Genomic DNA, 27,597 nt, shown 5'->3' with positions numbered 1-27,597 from the left:
CCACCCAGTTCCCAAATGTGCTGACTTCACATTAATAGCATAAATAGCAGTCTATGGAGTCGCACAGAGTCGGACACGACCGACACGACTTAGCAGCAGCAGCAGCAGTATCAATATCAATAACTGGGAGAAAGATCAATAACTTCAGATATGCAGATGGCATCAGCCTTATGGCAGAAAGCAAAGAGGAACTAAAGAGTCTCTTGATGATGGTGAAAGAGGAGAGTGAAAACGCTGGCTTAAAACTCAACATTCAAAAAACAAAGATCATGGCATCTGGTCCCATCACTTCATGGCACGTAGATGAGGAAACAATGGAAACAGTGACAGACTTTATGTTCTTGGGCTCGAAAATCACGGCAGATGGTGAGTACAGCCACAAAATTAGAAGATTGCTCCTTGGAAGAAAAGCTATGGCAAACACTGGACAGCATAGAAAAGCAGCGACATGACTTGGCCAACAAAGCTCCATTTAGTCAAAGCTATGGTTTTTCCAGTAGTCATGTATGGATGTGAGAGTTGGAAACATAAAGAAGGCTGAGCACCAAAGAACTGATGGTTGGATGGCATCACTGACTCAATGGACATGAGTTTGAACAAGCTCCAGGGAGGTGGTGATGGACAGGGAAGTCTGGCACACTGCAGTCCATGGATCACAAAGAGTGGGACATGACTGAGTGACTGAACAACAACAGTGGCAGTATTCACTGGGTGAGTTTAAGTCAATGAGTCCCGCATCATATCTCTGATACAGGCTCTGTGGCTACTCCCGTTGGGTAGCCAGCTGGGTGGGGCCTGCCTTTAACAACACCCTCTAGTATGTGGAGGCACAGAAAACAGTGGTGCCCAGCCTGTAGGGCAGGGAGACCATTGTCAATTATGCAAAGGAAGATGTGGTCCTGGGATACAGCCGTTGAGGGGGAGCTGTGGCCACTGCATTCTTCAGGCTGGGAGGGACCAGTAGGAACATAGATGCCAATTAACCGCATGTGTAATGGGGGCAAAGTTGGCTTGGCCAATGCCAGAGTGTGTGCTTAACCCCTCTTGAAGCTGCTGTCTTGGCAGATGACATAGGACCCACACAGCCAATGGAGGTCATTTTAAAGTTTTGGGGAGGAGGGGTTTTGTTTTTTTTTTAACCTGTTGCCTTACTGGAACATGTTCTTTAATGTTCAAGAATCCATTGTTGGCCTCAAGGTCGACTAGAGGAAAGCCTCTGGGTAGGTTTTACTCTGGTGAGGCATTCATCTTGCAAAATTTAGGGTTTAGGCCCTTTTATTTCTCCAGTTAATAGAGAAAAAGCAGCTTCAGCAAAGATCAGATTGAATAACTGGGCTCCATTGGCCTTGGATGGGGAACAGAGATAGTGGTGTGGAACTTCCTAGTTCTTGAGGCACCGCCTTCCACCTGTTCTCAGTCATTTTTCCTGAAGTTGAATGTGACTTCACTGAAAATGGACTGTCTCCCTGCCAAAGCACAAGCACAATATTTGCACATATAGTCTCTTTTCGGTGACCTATTAAATACCATTTACGAACTTCAGGCAGAGCCAAGTATTTATGGAGTGGGCATGACAGAGAGTCTGCTGGGGTGACAGGGGCATGTGAGGACTCCTCTCTGCAGGACACACTTTTAGTGATAGTTGAATTAGTTTACAAGGTAAAAATTTTTTACTTAACTCCTGTAAATCTCCATTTCTCATCTGTAATTGTAATAGTAACTTCATTATTGAACACAGTGTGCCGGCTACTACTCAAAGCTTTTTGTGTGCAGTAATCTATTTAATGTTTATAATAGCTGTATGAGATGGGGTCTATCATTACATATAATTTCAAAATAAGACACACAGCCACCTTGCAGGGTTCCAAAAGAATCCAGGGACATAGGGCATATGAAAACCACCAGCATAGCACACAGTCTCTGGTTCTTTCTTCTTTTTCCTTGTAATTGCGTTACAGTGTTGTGTTGTGCTAGTTTCTGCAGGGCAACAAAATGAATCAGCTATATGAATAAATATATCCCCTCCCTTTCGAGCCTCCATGCCACTCCCCAATCCCAGTGTTCTCAGTTCATCCCTGAGCACTGAGCTGAGATCCCTGTGCTATACAGCAGCTCCCCACTAGCTATGGCACATACAGCAGGGTATATATGTCAGTGCTGCTCTCTCAGTTTGTCCCAATCTCTCCTTACCCCCCAACCCTGCCCCATGTCTACAAGTCCATTCTCTATGTCAGCGTCTGTATTCCTTCCCTGCAAATAGGTTCTTCAGTACCACTTTTCTAGATTATATATATATACACATCTATATGCTGTAGTTCTTTTCTTTCCCACTTAATATAGACTTGAAATGCAGCTCAGGTATAAAAGAGAAATTTGGGAAGGCAAGAGATAAAAGAAATATAATATGGATAACTTAAATTGCTCTGTGCAAAGAAAACTCTAATAAATAGTTGTTGGAAATCAAATTTGTGTCCTCTGAACAGAACCATCACCAGCTTCTAATAAACTGCCATAGTATGAAGCAGAAAGAAAGAAGTGATCCTACATTTGCACTGGTTTTTTTCTACCTAACACCTTGGCTTTATAGAATGTAGTTACTAATTCTGAGACTTTCATTCTTTTATTCATTCATTCAGTCAACAGTTATCATGTACCTTCTACGCGGTGGAGGGCATAAGCATTAGGTATCAGGTGTGAACAGAGTACATGCCCCACTCTCGTGGAGCTTAAAGTCTAGTGGAGAAGACAGATCTTAATCAAATGGTCTGTAAATGTATAATTGCAGAGATTTAATGTGGCTTGGGGAGCATAGAAAAAAGACTTTTTGAAAAATTAGGATTTGAGTGAGGAAAGAAAAGAAGAAAACCAGAAGGGTATGGCAAATGGAGAATACCAAGGGTGGCTATTGGATTTTTCCATCTAGATTACTAATGACCTTAGCAGGAGTTTTGTTGAAATGGAAGCGTGCTAAGAGGGAGTTGGTAGGAGGTTATGAAATGGAGATAGTAAGCAAAAACAAACAAAACACAAGAAGAAAAAGTACCACCTTCAACAAGCTTCATAGTGAAGAAGAGAAGGGGCGGATCCCAGGACAAAAACATCAACATAGTTTGACTGTCAGCTCAACTGCCCTCCCCATCTCTGCCTATAATGATAATAGCACATGAGCAAGATAGTTGCCCAGATCGAGTGATGCTTGAAAGGGAACCAAAATTACACTCACACAAGAACATGCACTTGGTAAAATTTAATATATGGGACAAATGAGAGTTTTATTATTTTAAAAAAATTTGGACAAGGTAGGAGTTTTATAAAATATAATGCCTCTTTCATTTACAGTGAAATTTGACCCGTGTTTCAGTTTAAAATATTCTTAATAAATACTTTCCAAACATACCAGGGTAGCTCCACATAATTAGGCTAATATATATTGTTTCAAATTTACCATCTCTTAATGTTCCGTGTGTTAAGTAGTATTCTACTTTGGTGGGTTATATAGACCCATAGCATGTCACTGGTTGGTTAAATGAAATATTTAGGGAGGAAATTAACTATTTCAATCCACTAGCAGTTTATTCCTGCTCTGGGAGTCAGTCAGTTGTTGTTGCTGCTGCTCAAGTGAATAAAACAGCCTGTAAAAAAAAATTGTAAAAAAAAAAATCAAAAGAATACTTTAAGAAAAACATTGTTCAGATTTATATTCCCCTTAAAGCCATTGTTATCAGTACAGTTCTAGATGCATCTATTTCTCCATCATCAATAGGTCTCTCTCACATTTACATTAATTGCTTTCTAAAAATCACAGTAACTACCATTTTATTTACAGGAAGAAATTACTCCACACTGTGGCTATGTGGACACCTCTGATACATAAAACATGAGTATGAGGCTAAGAACCTAACCCCACACCAGGGAGGGCAGGCATCCCAGATGTGAAAGCTAAATTCCATTACAGATGTTAAATAGGTTAATTCACAGAAATTGATCCAAGTAACTGTGGTAACTATTTTCTCTGTTACTGTTTCTCTTGACATCCTCCCCTCTGGCTACCGATATATTTTTCTACAAAGAAAGTAATTAGGAAAAAGCATATCTAATAAACTCACAGGCAGTCACTGTTGATCAGATACGGAAATCACGGTCTAAGAAAATAAAAGCCATCCGGTCCATCCAGTTCTGTGGTATGTGAGACCCACTGGCTAGAAACAAAAGCTGTTCAAGTTCAGCAGTCTGGATGCTAGTGCTCTTCCCCCAAAAAACTGAGAAGGAGAAATGTCGGGGTTATTTTGTAAGCAAGGAATCACAGGATCTGGAATAAGCTGCTTTATCAGGCAGACAGCTAGAAAATCCTATTTGCAAAATAGCTCCCTCTAGCACCTTTCATGTCCGAAGTGAGACTCAATTTTGGCTGGAAAATGCACTCTTGTCAGCGGTAAGGAAGAGGAATGGGATTTCTCCCTACTCTCAGAAAGACCTTTGCCTGGATGAATGGACCGCTGGAGCGCAGTGTCTCACTGCGAGCAGAACTGACCCGGCGATGGTCACCGTCTCAGGCCCTGGAGGACAATCCCGTTGAGCCGCCCGGGAAGGAGAGTATCCAGACCGACTGGTCCGAGGCAGGCAGTCCAGGGTTGCACGGTGCCCGGTTACCCCTCCAGGCTCGAAGGTCGGTAAGATACCCTGGGTAAAGGTACCAAGGGGCAGAGGGGAGTGCTCCCGCACGCTCCTAGGTCTCCGCGCGCTGGGGCAACTGGACAACGCCTGGTGCCTGCAGTGGACAGCCTGGAGAGGGGGAGGGGCGGAGGTGGCTGCGCCCCTTCCCCCCACCTTCCCACCAGCACTCCCCTATCCACCCCCCGCTGCTTTTACCTGCCGCAGCTGAAGCGCAGCTCCGGGCTCTTGTTGAGTCCGCTCACCCGCTCCAGAGTGGACAGCAGCCACCGTCTCCACCGCCTGCACCTGCTGCTGAACGGGCCACTCTGCAGACAGGATACCCTCCAGGCAGCCCAGCGCCAAGGTCCCATGGCTGGCATTTCTCCGCGCCCTGCTGGGACGCCCCGGCAGCTTGCCGCCGCGCTCTCCTACCTGCTCCTGAGCTGCCCTGACCTACAGGGACAGACACCCTCGCCTGAGGCTGAGCCCCCTCAGAGGCCCTACCTGCCCACCTGGGGCGCCCTTGGCCGCAGCAGCCCCGACTGCCCCAGCATCCTCCTTGCCAACCCCGGGCTCCGGGTACCGGTGGGCCGCTCGCTTTAGTTCGACCCCCTCCGGGACCTGGTGATTCTAGTGCAGCCGGGGACCGGTGCGAGGTGACAGTGTTGGACGCCTGCCGCTGCGCCACGGCGCGCTCTCCCCGCGCCGCTTCCCCTGCGCCTTCGGGCCCCGCCAGGTCCGGCACACTCACTGGGGCGCCCGCAGCCCCGGACGCGCGCGGGTGAGGCTGCAGCTGCGCTACGACGCCGGGTAGCGCCGCGACTTCCACGCTCGCGCTGCCCTTCATGCTCGCGGTGGACGTGGTCTTCCACCGGCTGAAGCTGGTGACGCGCAGCAGGCCTTTGGCGGTGGAGGAGCTGCGCGGCTGGAGCCATGCCATTGACAGAAGAGTGCTGGCCTTTGCTTTCCCGGAACCCGGGACCGCGGCCACCCGCAGGTGCCGGCTCACCCCTGTTCCCCCCGAGGGTGGCCCACTGCCCAAGTATGGGCGTTTGGTGGTTGCCGCGGGGGCCCCTCTCCCCAGGGCCAAGGCCATAGACTGTGAGGCTTTTATCCGGGCTGGGGTGCGCTACCAGCACACCTCCACCACCCCCTCGCCCAACCGGGACTGTGTGCCCATGGTGGCGGAGCTGCTAGGGCCAGGGGACCCAGGAGCTGAGTCAGAGGAGTTGCTGCTCCGAGAACATTTCCAGCTGTTGGTGAGGATCCTTGAGGGATCTGAGAACACGGAGCCCAGGCCCAGCCTCGCAGCTCCGATGATGATGCTGGAGGTCCATCAGTTCCTGCGGACAGCCCTGACGCGCGACGCCCTGGCTGCGGAGGACAAGGAGTCTAATGCCAATGACCTGATCTTCAACATTCTCAATGCTCCCATCACCACGCCAGGGCACCAGGGCTACGTGCTCAGCACTGACGACCCCCTGGGTCTTCCAGTGTCCTTCTTCAGCCAGCGGGAGCTGTGGGAACTGAAAATTGCTTATCAGCCCCCTACGGAGAAATCGGATGTGGAGCACCTCTTCCAACTGGAGACGGAGGTGGTGGACGCAGATGGTGCCACCTCAGACCCCTTTGCCTTTATGGTGGTCGTGAAACCCCTGAACACCCTGGCCCCGGTGGCTACCTATGACCAGGGACTACTACTTTTTGAAGGTCAGTCAAGGCCCCTCTCCAGCCCCAACAGCCTTCAGATCAGTGATAGTGATCACCTGGGAGAGGTGAAAGTGGCTGCCATCAGGGGCTTGAGACATGGGCAGCTGGTCGTACTTGGGGCGCCAGCAGGGTGCAAGCATTTCACGCCAACGGACCTGGCAGCAGAGAGAGTGGTGTACCAGCATGACGGCAGCAACACCTACAGCGACAACATCGTCTTCCGGATGGAGGATGGGCGCCACCAGGTGGATTCCTCTCCCCTCTCACCATCATCCCTGTTGATGACGAACCACCAATGGTCACTGCCAACACCAGGCTCTCGGTGACAGAAGGGCAGGCAGTCCAGATCTCCCCCTTTGTCCTTAATGCAATGGATATTGACTCTGAGGACTCGACCATCCACTTTGTGCTGGAGGACCAGCCTCTGGAAGGAGAAGAGGAAGAAAGAAGGGGGGGATCTGGCTCCCAGTTCCTCCAACTCAAGGCAGCATCTGGGGGAGATGCTGCTGCGGCAGTCGGAAGCACCTCGGGCTCCTGAAGATGAAGGCTGGTATTACGTGGGAAAGGAAGGAGTTTATGAGAAGGTGGTGACTGAGTGGCTTCGAAAAGACATAGTGTAAGGGAGACTCTTCTACCACCATCTTGGACCCCTTGGCCCTCAATCCATAATGGCCCAGATAACTTTCCATGTGTAGGATGACCATGACCCACCCAATCTATCCAAGCAACATTTCTTCACCATCAGAGTCCAACCAGTTGATCTACAGAGTCCAGAGCTGTTTCCAGGAACTGCCCTAGAAATGACCATGCAGCAATACCAACTCACTCACTTCCAGAAGAAATTCCTCCAATATATTGACCGGGACTCAGATGACCAGCACCTGTGGTACACCCTGCTGATGCCCCCTACTGACACAGATGACAACCACCAAGTCCGGGCTGGAGACATTGTGCTCACTGATTTACCAGACACACCCGTTGTGCACTTCACCCAGGACCAGGTAAATCACCATGAAGTTGCCTACCAGCCCACCCAGAAGAAGCTGGGTATTGTACTGCGGATTGTGCAGTTCACCTACCAGGTGGAGGATGCTGCAGGCAACAGTGTACCTGGCACATTCACATTATTCCTGAGGCCTGTGGACAACCAGCCTCCCCAAGTCACCAACAGAGGCTTTACTGTCTTAGAAGGAGAGAGTTTCAGCCTCAGCAGTAATGAGCTGCATGTTTCCGACCCTGACACAGACACTGGCCAGATTGTCTTCATATTAGTTTGGGGCCCCCAACATGGACATTTGCAGTACTTAAAAAAATGTATGGTCCCAGGGGAATATTTCACGCAAGCTGATATTGTTAATGGGAGTATCTCTTATCAGAACTGCAGAAACCAGGCCACCAGTGATACCTTCCATCTGGAGGTAAGTGATAAGGTACATCACATACCCATCACTGTCCAGATTTCTGTGCATCCTGCAGCAGCTGACAAAAGTCCCAGGACCTCTATTATAGGTAGTGCATTATTAGATGTGTCCATAGATGTACTAGAAAATACAGCCACTGAGATCACCATGGACATCATCCATGGTCTAAAGGACACAGGCAACTTGATGCTCTCTTTCACTGTGGAAGACAGCCCCAAATTGGGCACTATTCTGGTGAATGGTTTACCCACAGAACAGTTCACCCAAGAGGACCTCATCAGTGGGACAGTAGTCTATGTCCACACGGGAGGTGAAGTTGGATTCCAGAAGCAGCCTGATGCCTTCAGGCTTGCCCTCTCCAAGGAGTCTCATCAGCGGATGATGGGAGACAGCACAGTGGAAGAAGTACAGGTTCAAGTGGTGGTGCTGCCCATCAACAACGTGGCCCCCAAGGTCTTGGTCAGGGAGCCTTATGTTGTCCATGAAGGTGGGAAGGGTGCCTTGACCTTACAACATCTCAGCATTGAAGATGTAGACATTCCCCAAGATGAAATTCTCTGCACAGTAACTGGTCAGCCAGTCTCTGGCTACCTGGAAAATATGACACCAGCTCCTGGATCAGAAGAGACCCGAGCTGGTTATCCCATCAGCGCTTTCTCTATCAGAGATGTCCAGCTAAGACATATCAACTATGTACAGAGTATCCACAAGGGAGTAGAACCACAAAAAGATCAATTCACCTTTTATTGCTCTGATGGCATCAACTTCTCCCCAAATGTCTTCTTCCCTATAATGATCTTACCCACCAATGATGAGCAGCCTGAACTTTTTGCCCGTGAGTTTGTGGTACTAGAGGGAATGAGCATCATCATAGACACCCCACTGCTCAATGGAGCCGATACTGACCTGCCACCAAATGAGCTTCACTTTCAGCTCACAGCCCTCCCTTGGCATGGGTGAATCATACAGCAGCTGGCCACAGAAAGCCAGCCCATCTGTAGCTTCACTTTACAGGAGATTCAGGAAGCTTCCACCATTGTGTATGAGCACGATGACTCTGAGACCACAGAGGACAGTTTTGAGGTCTGGTTGAGTGACAGCAAGCACGCCACCCACAGGACGGTACCCATTGTGGTGATCCTGGTGGACGATGAAACCCCTCGGCTGACCATCAACAATGGGCTGGAAGTAGAGACTGGACACACTGAGGTCATCACCAATCGGGTCCTCAAAGCCACAGATCTTGACTCAGATGGTAAGAGCCTCAGTTTTATCCTTCGCTCTGGGCCTCAACAAGGGCTTCTACAGCGACTGAGAAAACCCAGAGGTGAGGAACAACCTCACCCTGGGAATGAACTTCATCAAGGGTGAGATTGACGAGGCCTCATCTGTTACACCCACACAAGCCAAGAACTTCATGACCTTATCAAGTTTGATGTGACTGATGGGATTAACCCTTTGCTAAACCGCTATTTCAACATCACCATTGGCAGCTTAGACAGGGTCTTCTTCCCTGAGGTGGTTAGCAAGGGGGTCACCTTGACAGAAGGTGGCAGAGTGACCCTCACCACGGATCTGCTTAGCACCAATGACATCAACAGCTTTGATGAACAGCTGCACTTCAGCATCACAAGGGCTCCTAGCCTGGGGCACTTGGAAATCTCTGACCACCCTGGGGAGCCCATTACCTCTTTCACTCAGTGGCAGTTGGCTGGCAACAAGATAGTCTATGTTCACACTTCAAATGATGAGATAAAGATGGACAGCTTTGAGTTTCAAGAGACTGATGAACATAATCCCGTGTTTCAAACCTTTAGGATCTTCATTACAGATGTGAATAATAAGAAACCTATCATGACCATCCATAAACTGATACTGCAAGAAGGGGAAAGAAAATGCATCACTCCCTTGTAGTTGACAGCAGAAGACAAAGATACCCCGGATGATCTCCTCCTCTTTACCATCACCCAGGTCCCCATCGGTGGCAGGATTTTGTATAATGGCAGTCGTCCTGTGACCACCTTCACCCAACGGGACCTGAACGAGAATTTGGTTTGCTACTGGCACGATGGCAGTGAGACAACTGAAGACAGTTTCTCCTTGACTGTGACAGATGGCACTCATGCTGGTTTCTATGTCTTCCCAAACACTGCTGTGGAGACACACAGACCTCAGGTAATGTGGATTCACGTAAGAAACTCCCTAGACAACAGGTTCTCCCAGACTGCCTTTAACAGAGATGCCCTGGCCTTGAAACACCTTCACCCTGGACATATGGGCTTCCTGATTACCAGCAGGTCTCTGAAGACAGAGGATTGGGACAGTTCCCACAAGCTCCAGAAGTAGAAAGTAACCAGAGGACTGGTGCATGGCTTCATTATCAACACTGGCCTTGGAAATGAGAGCACTCGAGTTTTTACACAAGGTTAGTACACAGTGTCCCCTGATGCCTTTGTCCTGCTCTTTGAGTAGATAAGATCTCCCAGCTCTGCATGAAATTGTCCTGACCTCAGTCCTTTAGCAGAAAGATTCTAATTCTAATGAAATTCAATGGAATGAGAAATTAACAAACAAAGGCAACAAATCCATTATCAGCTGTTTCATCAGCATGAACTCTCAGATGGAACTCTCAGACATTGTCAGGTTTGTAGTTACACATTAAAACTGCCAAATACAGGTGGACAGCTTCTGCTTCTGAAATATTATAAGATTACAATGATTTTGAAAAGATCAGTTTAAGTTTGAATTTTAAGTAAGAATGACATACCTAGGAATCACTTGCATAGTTTACCAGTAAGTCTGGATTTCTGAAGATAGTGGTTTGGTGTCTTGATTTCAGATATAAAAATTACACTGCACATTTTATTGTACTATTCAAATTCAATTTCTGTATCTAGAAAATGCATAGAACTAAGTTTGCCTAGGAGACACAAAAAACATGGGTTTGATCCCTGGGTAACGAAAATCCCCTGGAGAAGGAAATGGCAACCCAGTATTCTGCCTGGGAAATCCCATGGGCAGAGAGGCTTGGCAGGCTATAGTCCATAGCAAAGAGGCTGACAGGACTGAGCAACTTAACACACACGCAGGCACAGAAGTTTGCCTAACTATGGGAGTATATGTTTTAATGATCATTTTTCTTTTATATTTGTTGTTACTACTAATGGTGAGCTAAAGGCAGGTCCCGCTGGCTTCCCAGGTGATGATACTGGTACCTTTGACTGCTCTTCACATAGTCATAAAACTTTTTCATGTAGCTCTATGCATGAGATGTGAAGAGATACATGGAATTGTACACATTTGATATGCATAAAGCTGGATGCAATTTTAGAGTAAAACTAAAGAAGGTTGTTTAAAAAACAGTTTCTTTACATTTTTGGAATTGCTTCTAAACCAAGTGGAATCATATCAGGTTCTATAAAAATTGTTCTTGCAAATGAGTACCCCAAAATGCAAATTGTCTTGAAAATAGTAGTATTAGCAATACAAAAACACAATTATAGACCCAACTGACACATTCTCAAATATCCAAGAGAATGGGCAATAGAAAAAATCATGATTTTATTCTTATTTCCTTTTTACTGAGGATGCAATAGTTATTCTTGGTTATATTCCTTTCAACAAATAGTTTGTGAGTATCCGAGTGTTTCAACCTTGGATAGAAGACCTAACACCAGCTGGATTAACCTGTCTGTAGAGGACCATGGTACTGTGAAGTGTGCATAGGTAGAACCTGGGCATCCTTCTTGGATGCCCACCTCGTCATCCCAGAGATCATACACATAGTAGCACAGTTACAGAATTTTAAATTATAAGGTTCCATTTTTTTGCTATTGCAACTTTAAGAAAAAGTTAAATTCTTATTAACCTCATTATTTTTTAAAAAGTTAGATTTGTGTTCATTTAATCATTTTTAAATTTACTAATTGTAATATTTTCATGCCCTATAAAAAACACTGAAGTTCTTATCATACTCATTTTCTCTGTGCCAACACGGTGTGTGTATGATGCTTGCTCTTTTGCTAGATGACATTGATGAGATGAGGATCTACTATATCTTGAACGAAGGCAGCAAGGCAACTAAAGACATCTTCTACTTCTCGGCTGAAGACAATGGTAAGTCAGTATTGAGACCATACCTGGCAGTCCTGGTTAACTAAAGTCAGTATGAGATGGAAAAGAATTAAATCATGTACATAGTAATCACAATCAGTAATGTCATACTATCACCAAATGAATTCCTTTGGTTTTACTTGTAGTCTTCTGCCAAAGCATCCTTGACAAATCACTTTTTAGGAAGGGAAAGCAATGAAAATTTTCGATAATTAATATGAAGTATTTTACCTGACCAAGGTTATGTGTGACATCCTATAGGCAAGTAGATTTCCTCTTCAAGAGGATCTGAGAATGTAGCTGGTAGTTTGTCTTACTCTACAACTAAAACAAATCTACAGAAGGGGAGGTTGGGATGAATTGAAAGACTAGCATTGACATATATGCACTATCATGTGTAAAATAGAGAGCTGGTAGGAAGCTGCTCTAGGAGAAGGCAATGGCACCCCACTCTAGTACTCTTGCCTGGAAAATCCCATGGATGGAGGAGCCTGGTAGGCTGCAATCCATGGGGTGGCTAAGGGTTGGACATGACTGAAGGACTGAACTGAACTGAACTGAATGAATTTTATAACTATGATGGTAACCTTTTGCTCATTTTTATCTGGGCTAAGTGATCTTTTTCTCTAGGGCTCTCCCTTTGATATTGCTACTTATTTCTCAGTCATGATGATATTTAAAAGTCAAAAGGAAAGAAAATAAATCCAGAGCACAAAAGGTGAACATACTGCACCTGTTGAAGGCAACTGGGAAGGTGGGCCATGGCAATGGCATGTGTCTGACCAGGAGACACAGTCTCAGTCGCTAAGTCGCTAAGTCGCTCAGTCACTAAGTCATATCCAACTCTTCTGAAGCAAATCAGGCTAATATCCAATTGCTTTATAAATCTGTTCAACACAAGATAAGGGTGATGTAAGACAGGGGTCCCCAACCCTTGTCAGGAACCGGGCCACATAGCAGGAGTGAGCAAAGCATCATCTGTATGTACAGCCACCCCCACCCCTCACATCGCCCCCTGAGCTCCACCTCCTGTCAGATCAGCAGCAGCTTTAGATTCTCACAAGGGCATGGACCCTGCTGTGATCTGCACATGGAAGGTACCAGGTGTGTGCTCCTTATGAGAACCTAATGCCTGGCGATCTGTGGTGCAAATGGAGACTATCATTAGTAGAGGTTAATCTCAATGTAGTCACAATAGAAACAAAGTGCACAATGAATGTAACGTGGGTGATTCATCCCAAAACCCTCTTCTCCCGACCCTTGGCCACGGGAAAATTGTCTTCCATGAAACCAGTCCCTGGTGCCTGAAAGATTGGGGACTACTGATTTTAGGACCTTTGAAAATGGAAGAAAAGATCCTAACGATTAGGAAACTGAAGTTTCTACATGTTTATCTAGTCTGGAGCGATATTCTTGCTGCAGACAGTGCATTAGACTCCAATGTCTGAGTACACAGATGGTTTTAATACACAGCATCAATAGTGAGCATACTGATCTAGTTTGTGTTTTCCCATTCATTACTGTCCAGCCAGGCATGAGAATTATCAGTGCTGTGAGAAGTTTGGGATAACGTTTTCCTTTTTTAATTAGAATTTTTCTCATCCAGTCTAACTTCCTTAATCCCACATCTAATATGTATAGGGAGTTTAGCTACTCAAATGCCAATATCTTAAAATAAAGCTGGCACATCTAAAGTATGTTAAATCTTCTTTAGTTTTGAAGATTCATGGTAAGCAAGAGTAACAGGACAGAAAGATGCTTAGCAGGAAAAAAAAAATGAGATTTCAGGTTATAAATTGTTACCAACCAGAAATACCTGTCCTTCCATAAGCTGGATCTGACACTGGAGGTCATTCTACTCCTGTATGTTAAGGGAATAACCCTCCCATCCTCTGCTTCTGCACAACATAAATTATTATTTTTGCATCTTTTTCAGTTAGCCCTGATTTGCTAGAAGGGAAGGCTTACTTGAGAGTTAGTTGCATCATTTGGTGAGAATTTCATCTTTCAATGACATTTGATGCTCTCAACCTTTTTATTTTACATAGATTATGACAGAGCTTGGCAGACAGTTCTGCAGTCAAATAGGTGGGAATTCAAACTTCACCTCCACCATTTATCAGCTTCATGATCTTAGGCAAGTTCGGCAATGTTTCTGATCATTGTTTTATTCCTCTACACATAATAATACGTGATAGTATACTCTCAGGGAATTGTTTTGAAGAGAAAATGTCTAGAATATAGTTAATACACAATGTGTTTGTTATGAATATTACTGTCTCAGAAATGCTAATGTCTATGATATCAGAATAATGAAGTACCTTAGGCAGAAGTCAAGTAGTCAGAAAGTCAGAAGATTACTTTTAATTAAAGAAAGCCAGACATCTCAAGTTAATAAATTTAGCACTTTTCCCTCTATGGGAAGATACAAGAGTCTGGGCTTACTACAGTCATTCCTTTGATAGAACCTTAACCATCTAGAGCCAGTAGCCTGCTTCTCTGCATCCTGAATCCCCTCAGGGTCTACAGTCTGTGGTGGCAGCAATGGCTGAAAGCATGGTGTCTGCAACATCTTTTGTTCACTGATACAGCAGGCAATTTTTTTCCTCCAGACCATCAAGGCCTATGAAACACATCTGGATTCTAAACAGTCAATCATAAGATTTCATTTAGCTTTAACACACTATGCCAAGCACTGGGATCTTGTGGAGTTTTTAGCCTAAACCGAAGTAGAGGTCAGAGGAGGTCAGAGAAGACCTCCTAATAAAAATGGCCTTGAACTGGGACCTGAGAAGTGGATAGCCAGCCAAGAAGGGGACCACGGGAGGATATTTCAGGCAAAGAGAAGACGAGGTACAAAGTGTGGGCGTGGAGAAGAGTATGCTGCATTTGAGGAACCAAGAGCTGTCCAGATGCCTGGACCCCAAAGGAGAGTGAAGCTGCAAGCACTGATGGGGAGGCAGGCAGGGGCTGGGGCATGCAGGGTTGTTCATAAAGAGGAGGGGGCACCGTCCCATAGACTGAGCACACCTCCCTAACTAACGACGGAAACTCCAGACTCAGACAGGCAGAAAGCCTGGGGTAGCACAATCTTTGCACTCAGTGAAAACTCTAGATGGCTTCAGGTACACTTTTAGCTACCCAGGTGGCACTAGTGGCAAAGAACTAGCCTGCCAATGCAAGAGACCAGAGATGCAGGTCGATTCCTGGGTCAGGAAGATCCCCTGGAGGAGGAAATGGCAGGCCATTCCAGTATTCTTGCCTGAAGAATTCCATGGACGGAGGAGCCTGGTGGGCTACAGTCCATAGGGTCGCAAACAGTCAGACACAACTGAAGTGACTTAGCACGCACGCACTGCTTAAAAACTTTAAATTTGGTGGGGTTTTATTTTTTTGTTTTTCACTTTGGGATTTTCTTTTATTCTAGTTGTAAAACTGTGTGCTTGTTATTGAAACATCAAAACTATTGTGTCAGTCTGCTGTGGAGGCAGGTTTCCACTATTCTTACACTCATTCCGTGCATGCCCCTTTGCATGTGGCTTGTTTCATTCATCAGTACATTCATTTTAGGTGCGATCCAGACACTCACCTCCCTGTCTCTCCATAAGAACCTGGTCAAACAATTCATTGCTGTATGTCAACTATATCTCAAGAAAATGAGAAGATCTTTTTATAAAAGAAAGGAAATTGGCCAAACATTTACAACAGCTAGTATTTCACTGAATATCCGCTATGTACGGAGCCCTGTTCTAGTGTGGAAGAGATCCAAAATGTGCCAGGCTTGGGATCTAGGAGCCCAGGGAAGCTTGTTTCAGAAAAGTTCACTGGTATCCACAGGGGTTATAAATGTGTGCCCTAAATGTGAATGAATTGCACTGAACTAGAGAGACAGATCATTTTTGTTCACTGGCTATTCTTTATTTTTTATATACTTTCATTGATTCCTAATGAAAATCTTTCTTTCCATAATTTTAATCTCAATAGTTGCTGAACCTCAACATTCCTATGATCTAGTTATTGTTTAAAAAAACCTGGTCATAACAGATGCAATACTATATGTAAAATACATAAACAACAAGGACCTGTCGTATAGCACAGGAGACTATATGCAATATTTAGTAATAACTGTAATGGAAAAGAACCTGAAAATTACATATATGTGTGTGTGTGTATAACTGAATTATTTTTGAATTATAATAAATCAACTATATTTCAATTGAGAAAAGCACTTGTCCTTAAATTAGATTTTACAGCTTTGCATCTGAATGATGAAGGATTCCTTAGAGATACTAGTCATTTGTCACACCATATACCTAATGTGTGTGACAATTGTTTATATACATGTAATGAATTAGGCGGAGCTTCGCAGGTGGCTCAGTGGTCAAGAATCTGCCTGCAATCAGGAGATGCAATTTCAGACCCTGGGTTGAGAAGATTCCCTGGAGAAGGAAATGGCAACCCACTCCAGTATTCTTACTTGGGAAATTCCATGGACAGAGGAGCCTGGCAGGCTAGAGTCCATGGGGCTGCAGAAGAGTTGAACACAACTGAGCCACTCAACAACCACAACAATGAATCAGGTAGTAGGACAAGTCAAGGAACAAGGTGGAAATAGGGTTTATAAGAGGGGAGAAGATATTTTAGTTTAGGGGCAATGAATCTTGTCTGAAATATTTGAGGGTGAACTGAGTAGCTGGCAGCTGGTAGAAAGAGGAAAGCCTTGGAAATCTGTCCTTAGATAGACTGAGCAGAAGTGCCAATGACACTTTCAGTTCTTTATGGATTCTCCAGGAATCCATGCACATTTAGCTGAGGAGCCAAGGTGATGCTGTCCTGAGAAGTGAGGTCATTCCACTCCTACAGCATCACACTTGAGTACTAGTTCCTTTACTACAATGTCCTAAAAGAATGAGCAGAGATACATCACAAAGTTTAGTGCACTGATGTTTATCAGAGAATGGTGTCAAATGTCATAAGAGTAAAAACACCATAAATGCTCAGAGACTGATAAAGTACAATATTCATACAATGGCACAGTATGCAGCAATTAAAAATCTTTTAATAGAGGCAGATTCAAAATATTGGGCATATGCTCAGAGAATATATATTTTTAAAATGCTATTTACATATTTATATATATTTAAACACAATTATTCCATATTTAGACACAATAGCTAAAAGTTCAGATAGCTATATATCAAGATGTTTAAATGTCTATTAATTGGGTAGTGGGATGATGGATGATTTTTGTATTGACTCACCCATTCTCTAGCTAGAAGAAAACTAAATTTAAGGGTGTCTTTGTTTTCATTTTTACTGGGGAAGTAGGATTGTACCTGAGAGATGGAGGCAGGGAGGCATGGAGCAGAACATTAGTCTTTGTATAACTGTCATGAGTCTTCATCTTTCTTTACATGGACAATTTATAAAGTTATGTAAAATGCTATGCAAAAGGAGCTTCAAGTCCCCATTTATAAGGACAATAATAATAGCCGGTTTGAATGTAATGTTCATTACATGCCTGTACTATACTACTTGGGGACTTCCCTGGTGACTCAGTGGTCAAGAATCTGCCTGCAATGCAGGAGATGCAAATTCAGACCCTGGGTTGAGAAGATTCCCTGGACAAGGAAATGGCAACTCACTCCAGTAATCTTGCCTGGAAAATCCCATGGACAGAAGAGCCTCATGTGCTACATTCCACAAGTCACAAAGAGTCGGACACAACTGAGTGACTAACTACACACTATACTAACTGATGTGTGTGTTTGAAGGCACACAAATTATATATTAAACTAACTTAGTCCTCTCAACGACATTTTGAAGTAAGTATTATCATTTTACAGATGGGGAAATCAAGGCTCACCTTCTTCCCTGTAAGGCCCTGCCACATGAAAATTCTGGAGCTGCCACTGGGAGAGACGTGGGATGAATTTGTCTTTTGTGATGTGCTCTGTGGTCCATTCATTCCCTCAACCTTAATCCCTTTCTCAACTTCTCTTTTGTACAGCTGAGCCTTCTTCAACCAAGGCCATTCCAAGTACAAAGTCACGCAATACTGGGCCTGCTGTTTCTACACCACCACGAGGTTTGTTGATGTTTTAAAACAGTTTTTCTCTGGAGTCACTGTTATGATGCAGCTCTACTTAATGGGACTGACTACTGCAGGGAAACTGACAAAGACCAAGAAATGGAAGCAAAATAGACAAAGTCTCTCTCCTCTAGAGGAACTCTTGCTTCTGGAATGTTGCACAAGAATAATACTGTAGATTAAAGAAATTAAAGCATTCTAGAAAAACACATAAATGATGAATGTGAGCATGAAATGGTAGGCCAGGTATAAGGGACCCAGTAGTGCAGTGGTGAGAGGGGCTTATGGTCAAACCTGGCTGGACTCAGCCCTGAGCTTGGCCCTGTCCCAGGTGCTGACCCTGAGTGGGTTGAACCCTGAGTTCTCCAAAAGGTCATTGTCATCTTAATTTTAAAATGCGGCTCATTATACCTATCTCACAGTGTTTCTCTAAGGATTAAATAAGAAAATGTGTGTAAAATTGCTTGACTGAGAGCCCAATACATCATACGTGCCCAGTTAAGTATAATCCATCTGGGTCCTGAGATAAGGATGATGAGGTGGCATTCACTGTCTCTCTCTGATTACTCTTCTATGGGGAAGAAGATAACTTAGAAAGAGCAGGTTGAAAGCAGAAAAGAAGGTCTTTTGTAGGTGGGATTTCGGCAGGGTCCTCCGGATTTAAAGTAAAGCCTCACAGAAGACTTAGCATAGCTCCTGGATCATTAGCTAGTGGAAACACTGAGAAAAAGGAAAGTAATGGGTTTTCAGAAGGACAGAGACCAAGAGAGGAAAATTAGGCTAAGTGCTTAGAAGCAATTACTAACTTCTGGGTCCACTTAAATAATCTACTTTTCAAAGTGATTTCAGTGTGAAGCCCACATGATAGTGTCAAACCAGAGAACATTCATGGGTCCACTGCAGACACACACAGCACACATGCCATGAATCCTGTAAACAGTGAGCGGCGAAAGAATGACCCACTGTAATCACGTCTTTGACGAGGTCATGTAATGCAGTGCAGTATGTTATTAGTAGTAAATTCAAGAAATGGCATAAAATGGCATCGGGAGACAGCAGAAAAAGAAATACTCTTGTGGACTGGTAAGGGAGGACTAACTCTAGCAGAGCATTCAGTTTCAGTTCAGTTCAGTTGCTCAGTCATGTCCAGTCATGCTCAGTTGACTCTTTGTGAAACCACACACCGCTACACGCAAGGCCTCCCTGTCCATCACCATCTCCTGGAGTTTACTCACTCATGTCCATTGAGTGGGTGATGCCATCCAATCACCTCATCCTCTGTCATCCCCACTCCTCCAACCCTCATCTTTCCCAACATCAGGTTCTTTTCAAATGCATCAGTTCTTAGCATCAGGTGGCTAAACTACTGGAGTTTCAGCTTCAACATCAGTCCTTCCAATGAATACCCAGGACTGATCTCCTTTAGGATGGACTGGTTGGATCTCCTTGCAGTCCAAGGCACTCTCAAGAGTCTTCTCCAACACCACAGTTCAAAAGCATCAATTCTTTGGTGCTAAGCTTTCATTAGTCCAACTCTCACATCCATAAGTGACTACTGGAAAAACCGTAGCCTTGACTAGACAGACCTTTGTTGGCAAAGTAATGTCTCTGCTTTTGAATAGGCTATCTAGTTTGGTCATACATTTCCAAAGAGTAAGCCTCTTTTAATTTCATGGCTGCAGTCACCATCTGCAGTGATTTTGGAACCCCGCAAAATAAAGTCTGCCACTATTTCCCCGTCTATTTGCCATGAAGTGATGGGACCAGATGCCATGATCTTAGTTTTCTGAATGTTGAGCTTTAAGCCAACATTTTCATTCTCCTCTTTCACTTTCATCAAGAGACTTTTTAGTTCTTCACTTTCTGCCATAAGGGTGGTGTCATCTGTATATCTGAGGTTCTTGATATCTCTCCTGGCAATCTATTCCAGCTTGTGCTTCTGCCAGCCCAGCATTTGTCATGATATACTCTGCATAGAAGTTAAATAAGCAGGATGGCAATATAGAGCCTTGACGTACTCCTTTTCCTATTTGGAAGCAGTTAGTTGTTCCATGTCCAGTTCTAACTGTTGCTTCCTGACCTGCATACAGATTTCTCAAGAGGCAGGCCAGGCAGTCTGGTATTCCCATCTTCTAAAGAATTTTCCAGAGTTTATTGTGATCCACACAGTCAAAGGCTTTTGCATAGTCAATAAACCAGAAATAGATGTATTTCTGAAGCTCTCTTGCTTTTTTGATGATCAAGCGGACATTGGCAATTTGATCTCTGTTTCCTCTGCCTTTTCTAAAACCAGCTTGAACATCTAAAAGTTCACGGTACTGTTGAAGCCTGGCTTGGAGAATTTTGAGCATTACTTTGCTAGCATGTGAGGTGAGTGCAATTGTGTGGTAGTTTGAGCATTCTTTGGCATTGCCTTTCTTTGTGATTGGAAGGAAAACTGACCTTTTCCAGTCCTGTGGCCACTGCTGAGTGTTCCAAACTTGCTGGCATGTTGAGTGCAGCACTTTCACAGCATCCTCTTTTAGGATTTGAAATAGCTCACCTGGAATTCCATCACCTCCACTAGCTTTGTTTGTAGCGATGCTTCCTAAGGCCCACTTGACTTCACATTCCAGGATGTCTGGCTGTAGGTGAGTGATCACACCATCGTGATTATCTGGGTCATGAAGATCTTTTTGTATAGTTCTTCTGTGTATTCTTGCCTCCTCTTCTTAATATCTTCTGCTTCTGTTAGGTCCATACCATTTAAGGCAACTATATTAGGAATGTTTGCAGAAAGGAATCCAGTGAGACTGCTGGCAAAAACTCAGCTGAGGCAAAGTAAGGGTTTGGATTCTGATGGTGGAGAATGGATAGCAACATGACTGAGCTTACATTCAGTCATGTCCAGCTCTTTTTGAGGATTGGACTGATGTTCATGTGGGATAACAGCTCAATATCTCTTTCTGATCACCATTTTTACATTTTTTTTTACAATGCACTGCTTCTTATGGAAGTCCACAGATGGTTCTTCCAATAGTTTCTCATATCCTTCCCTTTAGTGCATTAGGTGGTCTGCTAATTCCTGATGATTGGAATTGTTAGGTAGCTGAAAGTAGATATTGGGATTGTTAATGTTGAGACTGACACATTACCTCATATATTTTACTTACTCACTGTTGAAAGTTGAACTGTGTAGTTCTTTAAACACAGTTAAGGAATAACAAACACCCACCAGACAGTCTAGTTCCAAAGTGGTGTTTCTTAAACATGCTGCATGTTTTTGAACTTATTTTGAAATATTATCTTTTTGGGATGATACACAGAACATCAACATGGTTTGTCACTATCAGGTATATTAATATTTGACAAAGAATGATGATCATTCCATTTAAAATTTTGTTTTGTGAGTTTTAAATGCCTTGGAACTAGAACCATCAATTTTATTTTATTTTCTTTCTGATTTTGATTTTCTTTCTGATAAAAAAATTTAATTGAAGTATAGTTACTGTGCATTATTATTTGTTCTAGGTGTACAATATAATGATTCACAACTTTTAAAAGTTATACTCCATTTATAGTTGTTATAAAATATGGCTACATTCCCTGTGTGCTGTACAATGTATGTGCTGTGCTTAGTTGTTCAGTCGTGTCCGACTCTCTATGACACCATGGACTGTAGCCCGCCAGGTTCCTCTGTCCATGGGATTCTCCAGGCCGAATACTGCAGTGGGTTGCCATTCCCTTCTACAGGGGATCTTCCCAACTCACAAGTCAAACCCAGGTCTCCTGCACTATAGGCAGATTCTTTACTGTCTGAGCCAGCAGGGAAGCCCTGTAGAATAATATATCCTTGCAGCTCATTTTATACATGACAGCTTGTACCTCTTATTCTCCTATCCTCATATTGCCGTTCCCTCTTCCCTCTCCCCACTGGTAACCACTAGCTAATATACTCCTTTCAGAATCAAAATAGGCATTTCAAATACCTTAAACATTTTAGAAACAGCAGTATATAATCTGATCATCATTTTTATTTTAAGTTATATATCTTTAGCTGGACTCTGTGTTACCAGTTGGGAGCTACCTTCCCAACACTGTATTGGAGGACTATCACCTTCCCCTGTTCATAGGGTTCTCTCGGCAAGAATACTAAGTGATTTGCCACTCCCTTCTCCAGTGGACCACACTCTGTCAGACCTCTCCACCATGACCCGTCCGTCTTCGGTGGTCCCACATGGCATGGCTTAGTTTCATTGAGTTAGACAAGGCTGTGGTCCATTCGATCAGATTGGTTAGTTGTCCGTATATTGTCACACTGCTGATTTAACTTATATGCAGAGTACATCATGAGAAACACTGGGCTGGAGGAAGCACAAGCTGGAATTAAGACTGCCAGTAGAAATATCAATAACCTCAGATATGCAGATGATACCACCCTTATGGCAGAAAGTGAAGAACTAAAGAGCCTCTTGATGAAAGTGAAAGAGGAGAGTGAAAAAGTTGGCCTAAAGCTGAACATTCAGAAAACTAAGATCACGGCATCTGGTCCCATCACTTCATGGCAGATAGATGGGGAAACAGTGGAAACAGTGGCTAACTTTATTTTTCTGGGCTCCAAAATCACTGCAGATGGTGATTGCAGCAATGAAATTAAAAGATCCTTACTCCTTGGAAGGAAAGTTATGACCAACCTAGACAGCACATTAAAAACCAGAGACATTACTTTGCGAACAAAGATCTGTTTGGACAAGGCTATGGTTTTCCAGTAGTCATGTATGGATGTGAGAGTTGGACTGTGAAGAAAGCTGAGCGCCAAAGAATTGATGCTTTTGAACTATGATGTTGGAGAAGACTCTTGAGAGTCCCCTGGACTGCAAGGACACCCAACCAGTCCATCCTAAAGGAGATCAGTCGTGAATATTCATTGGAAGGACTGACGTTGAAGCTGAAACTCCAATACTTTGGCCACCTAATGAGAAGAACTGACTCATGTGAAAAGACCCTGATGCTGGGAAAGATTGAGGGCAGGAGGAGAAGGGGACGACAGAGGATGAGATGGGATGGACATGGGTTTGGGTAGACTCTGGGAGTTGGTGATGGACAGGGAGGCCTTGCGTGCTGCAGTTCATGGGATCGCAAAGAGTTGGACACAACTGAGCGACTGAACTGAACTCTACTTTCCCCTGTAAAATGACAACGTGATATTACCCTGATTTTGCCTGCTTTATGTTACAAATGCTGTGTGGTCATATACTTCACACACAGCATCAAGCAGAAAAGAATCAAGCAGGATTTTATTTCTGTGTATTCAGTTTTTGAGGTGGCTGTTTTCCACTTCTCTATTTTATCCTGAGTCTCCATATCAACTATTTTGAAAACATTTTAATAGCTGCTTACTAGTCTCCTGTGGGATAGCTGCTCATTTATATACCCATTTTCAAAAGGAAACAAGCATTTTAAGGCTCATGTTAATTGCTTTCCTCTTGTAAATGTCTATCTGAAATAATATTTATTGCTCATATTAATTCCCCCTCAGGTCTCTTTGACTTGGTTATCTGTTGAGAAAAAGTTCTGCAGCCCAACCTGGTATTACCCTGGCAGCAAACAGTGAATTTAAGCAGGTTACTGTTTTGCTGAAGGTTGGTTATGCTGGTTTATCATAAACCTTGCTGCAGTTGTCTCACGTGCATTGGTGGGGCCTTCAGAGGGGCTCCAGGATTCTGGGGCTTTCGGACTTCGCACTGGTCCTCAGGGGCCCCTTTGTGCCCCTCAGCCTCCTCCATGTCTGCATCTCAACACTTCCTCTATCCCCCACTTTCAGGGATCTTGGGATGTCAACGGATATCTATCTCCATCTTTTCCCCAGTAAATAAATTGTGTGCAGTGGCTCCATTTCCTGAAGCTGCAAATATCAGTTTCATCAATAGTTTTCTTTAAAACCACATGTGGTGATAACCCTGTATGCGAGACAGCAAAAGAGACACAGATGTATAGAACAGTCTTTTGGACTCTGTGGGAGAGGGCGAGGGTGGGATGATTTGGGAGAATGGCATTGAACCATGTATATTATCATATGTGAAATGAATCGCCAGTCCAGGTTCGATGCATGATACAGGGTGCTCGGGGCTGGTGCACTGGGATGACCCAGAGGGATGGTATGGGGAGGGAGGTGAGAGGGGGGTTCACTATAGGGAACACGTGTACACCCGTGGCAGGTTCATGTTGATGTATGGCAAAACCAATACAATATTGTGAAGTAATTAGCTTCCAATTAAAATAAATAATGTATATTAAAAAAAAACAAAAAACAAAAAAAACATCAGTGGGACTTCCCTGGTGGCTCAGTGGGATAAAATCCTCCTGCAAGTGCAGAAGGCACAGGTTTGATCTCTGATCTGGGAAGATCCCACATGCCATGGAACAACTAAGCCTGCTTGCCACAGCTATTGAGCCTGTGCTGTAGAGCCCAGGAGCCACAACTACTGAAGCCTGTGTGCCCTAGAGCCCACGCTTCACAACAAGGGAAGTCTCTGCAACGGGAAGTCCAAGCACCACAGCTAGAGAGTAGCCCCCACTCTCCACAACCAGAGAAAAGCCCACACAGCAACAAAGACCCAGCACAGCCAAAAATAAAAATATGCGGGTAAAAATAGACATAGACTCTATTTAACAAGTTGTTGACTTAGCAAATTTATTTTCTGAGTCAAGCAGGAAGGACTTCCACAGTGCTTAGAGGAAGTAGCCATTTGTGATAGAGTATCCAAACACCTTCTCTGGGGCTGTTTCAGATCTAGTTCATGTTGTTGCTGTTCCACCTCCTTGTAAAACTGATCTTCTTTGAATGACCATATGTCTCATTTTAATCTGCTTTGCAACGAGTTTTTTGGGTCATCCTTTTTGATTTTGAGTGTTCACATTTATTGTCTCATCATTCATTTGTTTATGCTTCCTTTTTTTTTTTGCTAGTACAAAGTCTTTTGTATTTGAAATCGACACATGTCTAAAATGGCTTAAGTTTTTTAAATTAATTTTTACTGTTGTGTAATTTTTTTCATAATATTGTGTTCAGTTCAGTTCAGTTCATTTGCTTAGTCGTGCCCGACTCTTTGAGACCCCATGAATCGCCAGGCCTCCCTGTCCATCACCAACTCCCGGAATTTACTCAAACTCACGTCAATCAAGTCTGTGATGCCATCCAGCCATCTCATCCTCTGTCGTCCCCTTCTCCTCCTGCCTTCAATCCCTCCCAGCATCAGGGTCTTTTCCAATGAGTCAACTCTTCGCATGAGGTGTCCAAAGTATTGGAGTTTCAGCTTTAGCATCAGTCCTTCCAATGAATACCCAGGACAGATTTCCTTTAGGATGGACTGGTTGGATCTCCTTGCAGTCCAAGGGACTCTCAAGAGTCTTCTCCAACACCACGGTTCAAAAGCATCAATTCTTCGGTGCTCAGCTTCCTTCACAGTCCAACTCTCACATCGATATATGACCATTGGAAAAACCATAGCCTTGACTAGAGAGACCTTTGTTGGCAAAGTAATGTCTCTGCTTTTGAATATGCTATCTAGGTTGGTCATAACTTTCCTTCCAAGGAGTAAGCACCTTTTAATTTCATGGCTGCTAGTCTCCACTAAAATGAATCAACTATAGGAGGAGGAAATGGCAACCCATTCCAGTCTTCTTGCTGGGATAATCCCATGAACAGAGGAGCCTGGTGGGCTACGTCCATACGGTCACAAAATATCGACCACAACTAAGTGACTTGACCATCACCACATAATTGTTTCATAGCATTGTGTCAGTCTCCACTATACAGTAAAGTGAATCTGCTAAACATATACATATATCCCCTTTTTTGTATTTTCCTTCCCATTTAGAGCATTGACTAGAGTTCTCTGAGCTATCCTGTAGGTTCCCATTCGTTATGTATTTTATATATGTCAATTCCAATCTCCTAATTATCCACCCTATGCCTCCATAATGAGGCGTGTTTGGAGAGAAATCACCACACTGGTTCGGTGTGGGCCCTAGCTAATCCATTCAAATTCTATTGTGAATTAAAGATTTCTTGCATATCATATTATTATGTTGCTGTATGACTTGCCATGATCTAGAGAGTTTTTCAAACCTCAGAGCACTCTAATAGTAATTCCAGTTCTCAAACACTTATTTCATGTAAGAAGCCATTTTCTCTGTGACCCATAAGACTCTCCACATTAAAACAATTTTCCTGGCTACCTCAGCCTGATTCAGGCCTTAGTCTCAGGCCTGCATGTGTGTATTTAGTCACTCAATCGTGTCCAACTCTTTGTGACCTCATGGACTGTAGCCCACCAGGCTCCTCTGCCCATGGGATTCTCCAGGCAAGAATACTGGAGTGGGTTGCCATGCCCTCCTCCAGGGGATCTTCCCAACCCAGGGATCGAACCCAAGTCTCTGGCATTGTGGGAGGATTCTTTACCATCTGAGCCCCCAGGGAAGCCCAAGAATACTGGAGTGGGTAGCCTATCCCTTCTCCAGGAGATCTTCCCAACCCAGGAATCCAACTGGGGTCTCCTGCATTGCAGGCAGATTCTTTACCAGCTGAGCCATCGGGAAGTCCAATTTCAGGCCTTCACAGTCTCATTCTCATTTGTCTAATCGGGTGGCTCCTGACTGCTATTACCTTGAACTGCCCACTGAGTTTATGCAAAGTAATTGTAACATGTATGCACTTCCCTGAAGTGGAGACTTGACTGAAGGCTTTAATAATCCTGGTTAAGCAGATACCCACATATCTTCATGGACAGATGGTGTGCAGCTTTGCATCATTTAAAAATGCCACCTAGCCTATCAACTGATGCCTAGAGAATGTGAGCCTGAAAGATAAGAATGTGTAGGCTGAGGCCACAGATGTCACATCAGTCATCCTTGGCGGTTTTCTTGCACTGACCTTGGGAAGCCAGCTTACGATCTCAGGATGGACCGAAAAATGATCTTTGTATTACTATTGTCAGGTAGGTGGATTTTTTTTTTTTTTAGCAGGATGCTGTTTTATGGGACATAGGATTATAGATACAAGAAAAATGATTTCATTTTAGTCCTATTTGACTCACTGAATAACTGAATGAGTAGTATTCAGATCCCAGTCTTGTTGTTTAGTCACTAAGTCGCATCTGACTCTTTTGTGACCCTATGGACTGTAGCCCATCAGGCTCCTCTGTCCATGGGATTTCCCAGGCATGAATACTGGAGTAGGTTCCCATTTCCTTCTCCAGGGGATCATCCCGCCCCAGGGATCTGCACTGGCAGATCCCACATCTCCTGCACTGGCAGGTAGATTCTTTGCCCCTTTGCCACCAGGACCCCAGCCCAGTCTGGTGGACGGATTTTTTTTATTGTGAGTGGGTTGGTAAAGTGGGGGAAGTTACCCATGGCTGGATGAGAGGTATGCTGTTCAATTATAAGCCTAGGCAGCCTTGAAACAATGTAATCAAATACTCTGAAAAACAAGTCTGTGTGAAAGAATGTGTTGCTTTATTGGCATTTTCATGAGTTTAACTTCTAAATTAGAGTCATTAATGAAGGTCATGGTGTGTCTATGTTCCTTATTTTTCAAAAAGTTTTCCCCCAAAATATAATTTCCTC

General features: G+C 44.1%; 1 protein-coding gene across 1 annotated transcript in view; it reads left to right on the top strand.

Annotated features, from left to right (window-relative positions):
* Nucleotides 1-4,245: 4,245 nt before the first annotated feature.
* Nucleotides 4,246-27,597, top strand: part of LOC133229267 (FRAS1-related extracellular matrix protein 3-like) — a 63,141-nt gene continuing 39,789 nt past the window's right edge. The window contains 9 exon segments of the mRNA XM_061385771.1: nucleotides 4,246-5,293; nucleotides 5,296-5,322; nucleotides 5,325-5,467; nucleotides 5,469-6,609; nucleotides 6,612-6,814; nucleotides 6,816-9,112; nucleotides 9,114-9,157; nucleotides 9,160-10,209; nucleotides 11,811-11,900. Of these exon segments, the coding sequence (XP_061241755.1) occupies nucleotides 5,023-5,293; nucleotides 5,296-5,322; nucleotides 5,325-5,467; nucleotides 5,469-6,609; nucleotides 6,612-6,814; nucleotides 6,816-9,112; nucleotides 9,114-9,157; nucleotides 9,160-10,209; nucleotides 11,811-11,900 (5,266 nt within the window). The 5' untranslated portion in view covers nucleotides 4,246-5,022.

This window comes from Bos javanicus, chromosome 17, assembly GCF_032452875.1.
Source record: "Bos javanicus breed banteng chromosome 17, ARS-OSU_banteng_1.0, whole genome shotgun sequence".
In the NCBI taxonomy this organism is placed as follows: Eukaryota; Metazoa; Chordata; class Mammalia; order Artiodactyla; family Bovidae; genus Bos; species Bos javanicus.
This window is presented reverse-complemented; position numbering and strand designations above follow the sequence as displayed.